Source organism: Chinchilla lanigera, unplaced genomic scaffold, assembly GCF_000276665.1.
Source record: "Chinchilla lanigera isolate Chin_1 unplaced genomic scaffold, ChiLan1.0 scaffold00057, whole genome shotgun sequence".
Classification (NCBI taxonomy): Eukaryota; Metazoa; Chordata; class Mammalia; order Rodentia; family Chinchillidae; genus Chinchilla; species Chinchilla lanigera.
In genome coordinates, this window is record NW_004955458.1 from 2,970,026 (window position 1) to 2,977,220 (window position 7,195).

Here is a 7,195-nt window from a genome sequence, read left to right on the forward strand (position 1 = left end):
TTTTACAACATAGCAAAAGAATGGTACAGACAATACGGAGTCACAAAGTGGTAGGGAACTAACAATGCTTGTTGTATTACATATTGATATCTTCAAAGTGGTTTCTCATGAAAACAGATAGAGACATGCAATATTGATCAACCAAGGGCTCATTGACAGTTTCTTTCAGCAAAAAAATAGAAGACAGTAGAACAACTATGTTAACTATCCTGTATAGAGAAAAAAATCTTAGACATCTTTTTTTTATAAAAATCACAAAATAGAAACACAAAATTAAAACAATTGCCAAACTAAGGAAAAATTTCACACCAAATGTGTCACTAAACATAGTCAAAACTATTAAATTAAGTATGTTACAAAACTAGTTGATGAATAAAGTTTGACTATATCATTTGGTATAATCTTTCAGAGGGCACTTTAGTTATTTAATATAAAAAAACCTCAATATGTGAATATATTTTCTTTCTGACATTCTATTTTTAAAAGTTCATCTAAGTGTGCTTTTGTAGCAAGTGTTGGTTGTAGAAAGAAAATTCCAACTGAACATATAAAAAAGTGATACAATGATAGAATAGAATGCAGCAAAGCTGTTTTTAAGGAATGAAGATAATTGTATACATATTTGAAATTAATAAGAATAATTTAAAATATAAATATGTATTCCAAAACACTTTATACAAGATCATGTACCTCTATAGTTGCTTTTATAATTACAGTCTATATAATTAAATAAACTATAAATAAGTTAAACTATATCTATAAATACTGGAAATATTTTTGTTTTTAAAATATTCATAGAAATAGTCATGCTTCTTTTAAATATTAAAACTAACATTTGCTTTATATTCTTCAATATTTTCCTGTTTCACTTTCTGTCTTAAAATTTGAAAAATTAGTTGGTGTGTTAGCTTTGTGATATTTCAACTTTGTTTCTTAGTAGGGAAAAATTACAGGCATGGCTAACCAATTCTTAACCCATATGAGTTGTTATGGTTGTAGCTTTGTGTCTCTAAGGACACAGTCTCCATTGCAGTATATTTCAAGATTTTTGTTCTTTACAAAGAACGTTCATTAGTGATGTCTGGACATGGATCACAAAGGACCTACTCATTTTTTTTTTTTTTTAGTTTCAGGCTTATCAGGTGATAATTAAATGTAAATCTTAATGGCATAAAAGGCCTTCACTACATCCCAAGAGGTCCAAACCAAGACAAGAAAATATCCAAGACATGAAAATATTTGGCAATTTTTTTTTTTTTTTTTTTTTTTTGCTGTACTGGGGATCAAACTCACGACCTTGTGCTTGCCAGGCAGGCACTTATGCCACTGAGCTATATCCCCAGCCCCTGATGGCAAAATATTTTATTTTCAACCAAAAGAGAGCTGAGAACTATTTCCCAGGTAAAAAAGGGACCTAAATTCCTGGTTAGAAAATCTTTCCAGTGTATCAGAGATGAAAAATCTTGAAAAGTTCTACGCCTTCTTTTGGATCAATCAGTTCAGAGTATAAATCTGGGGGCAGTGCGATGAGACAAAAATTTCCCATATAAGCCTTTGCTGCTAGGTGCTTTTCCTCACATTCACCTTTGGGGCTTTTGTTGTCTAAAAATCACCTGAAGCTGTTGTAAACTTGCAGAAGAGTAAGTACACTGGCTGTTTCATTATATGTTGTGTTTGGTACATTTGTATGCCAATTTTCTATGATAATTTACCGATAATGACAACATCAGTTACCTTGTACTGTTTTACATTTATAAAAAGTCTTTGGGGGATGCAACTATTAAACTCTACCACTTAAAAGCTATTACTAATGACTGGAATTAACAAAGGATGTATCTTGGAACAAGAGTATTGTGCTGGGGATTCAGGAACAAGCATGTTACCAGGTAATAGCTCTAGGAGCTACTGGTTCAAAAGAAATGCATTGGAAATAGTAGGAAAGCTGGAAGAGTATCCTTTTTTTAATTGAAAGTGTTTGTTGTAGTTATCTAAGTTGGACCCTATAATTCCTACAAACATAGTAAGTCTTCATAAAAAACATTGTTGGCTCTGTGTCTTGGTTAATTTTCTCTCTTTGCTGGGACAAAATACTCAATACCCAAAATTAAGGAAGGAAAGGTTTATCTAGCTCAGAGTTTGTGGAGATTTCAGTCTATACTCAGCTGGCTCCAAGGCAGAGTGGCACACGGCACAGGGCTACAGTTCAGGATGGCAGAAGACAGCAAAAACAAGAGCAAAAGGAAGGAGTGGTGGCAAGTAGCCTCTTTCCCTCCCTTACATTGTATGCAAACTATGTGCCCCAGGGTGGGTGTAACACTCAAATCCATGATTCCAACATTGGACCATGAATCAATCATAAACTCTAGAAGCCCGCCCCATGACTGCATGAGGCTTTGGGGGGACATTCAGACACAAACCATAACATGTTTCCCAATAATGATAAATAAACTTTGGGATTTAACTTCAGTAACAAATTCTATAATTAAGAGGTGATTCAGCTCTGATCACTTTAAAAAGTGATTGTTTTAAAAAGAACAAATGAAAACTATTCATAAAACATGGTAATGTAGTTTTTTAGGAAAATTGGAAAAAAATTGTTTTGTATTCTTCTCCTTAGGATAAACTGAATTGTTAAAGTTATTAACTCCAAAGTAAAATACATTTGAGTATGTTAATAAAATTAAATGTGACAGCTAGAGAAAAACTGTAGAACAACCATTAATCCAAATGAGAAAGGTTTTAAACTCTTGTTTTAAAACACTTTTAAAATATTCTTTGAAGAGGCACAAATAGAAAAACTGAAAAATATCTTTATCTGTAGAAGACAATGGTGGAATTCCAAACTGTCAACTGAATAGATGTCTCTTCTGTGGTATAATATTACGAGTAAAAACTAACATGACCCAAACTTGTATCAAATAAAAATATCAGGAATCTTGAAAATAGATGTAGGAAATGTTGCAGTGATTTCATTGCAGGTACTGTGACAAAGTTACACTATGATTTGAAAGAAAATAGTGCTGCAAAGTTTATAGATGATACCCCAATGTATACAAATTTCTAAATAAATATAATCCCTTGTCCTTGAAATTAATTTTCTATGAATTATGAAATTGTAGAATAAGGTTTATAAAAATATGTTTTTTGCAGACATTTTAGTAATTGTAGAAAACAGATGCATAGCAGCATGTTCGAAGCTGATTTAAAACCTGTGGTACATTTATGAAAATATTTTAATGTGAGAAAAATTATGAAATGATAAGAATTTTTAAAACTAAGGAGGGATTTTTAAACTAGTAACATAAATACAGTGGGTAGAAATGGAATGGAATTACATTTAATGCATTTACCAAGATGTAAAAATGTTTACACTACATTTTAAGATGAATAACATGGGAAACTTCCATATTTATACAGGCAAGTTTCTTGACTTTTTAAAATATATTATTGATGTCTGCCTCAAAAAGACAAGAAGAGCTACCAACCAAGAGACAAATAGCTAAACTAAACAGAAGATATCAGTCAAAATATTGGTGAGGATAAAAGGTAACAATACTATCACGGTATGACTTTTTATTCACCAGAAAAACTCTTATATATATACATATAACTGACAAAGTTTCAAGATGAAGTCCACCTACAATAGAAGCTGGCTTTTAATGTTTTGGGAGTTTTTTTGTTGGGTTGGTTGGTTTTGGTTTCGTTTTGTTTTTTGCTGCACTGGAGATTGAATCTTCTCCCTGAACTATATTTCCAGCACTTTTAATTTTTTTTTTATTTTGAACCAATACCTTCATAAGTTGACCAAATCAGGCTGGAACTTTCGATCATTCTGCCCCAGCCTCCCAAATGCTAGGATTAGAGGAATGTGACACCATACCCGATTTAGACATGGGCACATATTCAACAATAATTCTTAAAGAATTGCTAGAAATTTAGGATTATGTTCTTTTGTGTAGGTATGCTCATAGGGAGAGTTTTAGAGAACTTTTAGTGAAAGCCATGCTCAAATTGAAACTCACAAATAGTTCAGCACAGGCATTGTGTGGAGTATATATTTAGCATTTTAAATTTGATTTTAAACTTGATAATAGTGATAACAAGATTATTACCCATACACAGTACACTATGCAATTACAGAGAATATGACTTTTTCCCCAGCTATATATCAATGTACCAAACATTCCTTAACCTGTAATGAATTGTGTTTCCCAGGGGACATCAAACTTAAACTAAACTAGCTGAGATATCTACGAAGAATCAGAGAAATAGGTCAACAATATGAAAGTTGCATTTTGAAACCCAAAGGAAATGACATAAACAAATGTTGATCACTGTGACAAAATGTGAAATGAAAGTTGCAGAAGCTTTAAAAGCCCATGTATAGCATCTGCATGAGTTGTTTCATATTTACATTTCTCAAGGACCAACTCTTCCAGGAAATACACGAAAATAATTACATTTTAAAATTCACCTTTGCAATACGGAAAAAAATAGAAATCACAATTCTGTTGAAATGAAAGATATTGTGAGTAAAATCAAATAACATGCAAAAATCTAGTCTGGTACACATACAAATTCAAATAAAAGGGGCAACTGGGATGATAAAACATGTTCTGTATATATGTTTAAAAATCTGTCACTAGGAATGGAAACAATAAACTATAACAAATAATTGTACAGCCAAGCCTGCCAGACCATTGATAATATTAAGTACAGAAGAGACTGTCCAAGCTCCTTTCCTGTGTCTAGAAATCACTGTTTTCAGACTTTTTATTGGGCTTTTATATTATTCTTTTCGGGTAACATATCTCTAAATTTTACAGAAGGACTGATAAAATTCCCTTGTCAGTGATGGGAAACCACACAATAACAACCTTCATTCTCTTGGGACTAACAAATGACCCTCAACTTCAGATTCCAGTTTTTGTGTTTCTGTTTTTCACTTACACGTTAAGTATAACTGGGAACCTGGCCATCATAGCTCTCACTTCATTTGACTGCCATCTCAAAACACCCATGTACTTCTTTCTACAAAATTTTGCCTTATTAGAAATTTCGTTTACTTCTGCTTGTATCCCTAGATATCTGTACAACATAGCCACAGGTGATAGGTCAATTACGTACAGTGTTTGTGTTATTCAAGTGTTTTTGATAGATATTTTTGGAGTAATAGAATTCTTCCTTCTGGCCATAATGTCCTATGACCGCTATGTGGCCATCTGCAAGCCCCTGCACTACGTAACCATCATGAACAGAAGAGTCTGCAGGAACCTCATCTTCAGCTGCTGGCTGGCAGGCTTGATGATCATACTCCCACCATTCACCCTGTTCTTAAATTTGAAATTCTGTGACTCAAATATTGTTGACTTTTTCTTCTGTGATGCATCTCCTATCTTGAATATTTCTTGCTCAGACACATGGCTCATAGAGCAGTTGGTGATTGTCTGTGCCGTGCTGACCTTCATTCTGACCCTCGTGTGTGTGGTTCTGTCCTACGTACACATCATCAAGACCATTGTGAGATTCCCATCTGCCCAGCAAAGAAAAAAGGCCTTTTCCACCTGCTCTTCCCACATGATTGTGGTTTCCATCACCTATGGAAGTTGCATCTTCATGTATGTCAAACCTTCAGTGAAGAAATCTGTTGGAATTAATAAGGGTGTGGCAGTGCTAATGACGTCCATTGCTCCTGTATTGAACCCATTCATTTACACTCTGAGAAACAAGCAAGTTAAACAAACCTTCAGGGACTTGTTCAAAAAACTTGCATTGGTCTCAAAGAAGAAAGAGATTATTTAAGTATAGAAATAAAACATCAACTATTCAAAAACCATTAAGCATCACATCTCTTTGTCTCTTCTTGATCTGATCAAACTTCAGGTAAACTTTCTTAAACATTTCTTGCATCCAGAACAAATATCTCTCATGTAAGTTCACTCCTTTAACCACCTTGCAAATGAACACAGTAGGAAAAAATGATATTTTTCTAAATAATGTAATATGGATTTACTTCTAATCTAGCAAATAAAAATTGAAAACAAAGCAAAATAAAACAAGTCCAAATCAAACAAGAAAATACATAACTCCTGAGAAAATTATTCATTTAGAGGTCTCATTACCTCTGCCACTGTAAATGTTGTTGTATCATTTTTAAAAATTAAAAAACTCTGAGGTGGTACTCATAGACCACAAAATATAATATCCCTGAACATTCTGCACTCCCTAATAATCCTCTACACCCAAATATTTTTAAATCACCATTATAAATAAGTGATTTGATAAAATTAAAGGAAACAAAAATAAATGTGTGCACAACTAATGCATTTTAAATGGAACTAGAATTTTATGCGTAAGATGCTAACATTAATTTATATTCCAGTATGTATTTGTACACATATAAAATGCTGAAATTTTAAAGTTAAGTCATTCACAGATTATACAGCCTAAATAATGTTAAGTAAAGTCTTATCTAGTAGGATATGAAATTATAAATACATTGTCAAAAGATCAATTACAGATTAAAAATTAAATTGAAAAGGATGTAGAAAATATTCCATTGCTAAAAAAGACTATCATAAGCCAAAATGTAGGGGCTGGGGATTTAGCTCAGCAGCAAAAGCGCCTGCCTGGTAAGCGCAAGGTCGTGAGTTCGGTTCCCAGTGCTGGAGAAAAACCAAAAAAAAAAAAAAAAAAAAAAAAAAAAAAAAAAAAAAAAAAAAAAACAAGCCAAAATGTACCTGAATAAAGCAATGTTTTCCTATATCACAGAAACTTATTTTAATAGAAATCAAAGACACAAAACCAGCAATACACATATGTCTCAGAAAACTAAAAAAAACTTCAAATGAAAATATGAAGTAACAATTAAATTTTTAATATAGAACATAAAATATACTCCAATTTTTTTACAAAAGAGCTCACAATAATTAAATAACTTTCAAATTAAAATTTTCCCCCATCTTTCTGGGATGCAGGCCTAATCGTCATGATGTGGAGTCTGCTCTGGCATCTCAAGGGTTTTATACTTGCTGTTACAGCTGTGAAAACTGCTCTTTTCCTCATTCTTCTGATTGCTATTATGCATTTAGGTCTCCATTTAAGTGTCATTCATTTTTTTATTTTAAAAAATAAAAGGAGGAAAACATATTAACAGACATCCATTTACAAAATAGCATAAGAACAATACAAACAA

The 7,195-nt window shown here is 32.5% G+C and overlaps 1 protein-coding gene across 1 annotated transcript; it reads left to right on the forward strand.

Annotated features, from left to right (window-relative positions):
* The first annotated feature begins 4,854 nt into the window (after nucleotides 1-4,854).
* Nucleotides 4,855-5,802, forward strand: LOC102023118 (olfactory receptor 6C2-like). The gene has a single exon (XM_005397505.1). It carries the CDS (start codon nucleotides 4,855-4,857, stop codon nucleotides 5,800-5,802), a length of 948 nt encoding a protein of 315 aa, XP_005397562.1.
* Nucleotides 5,803-7,195: the final 1,393 nt, after the last annotated feature.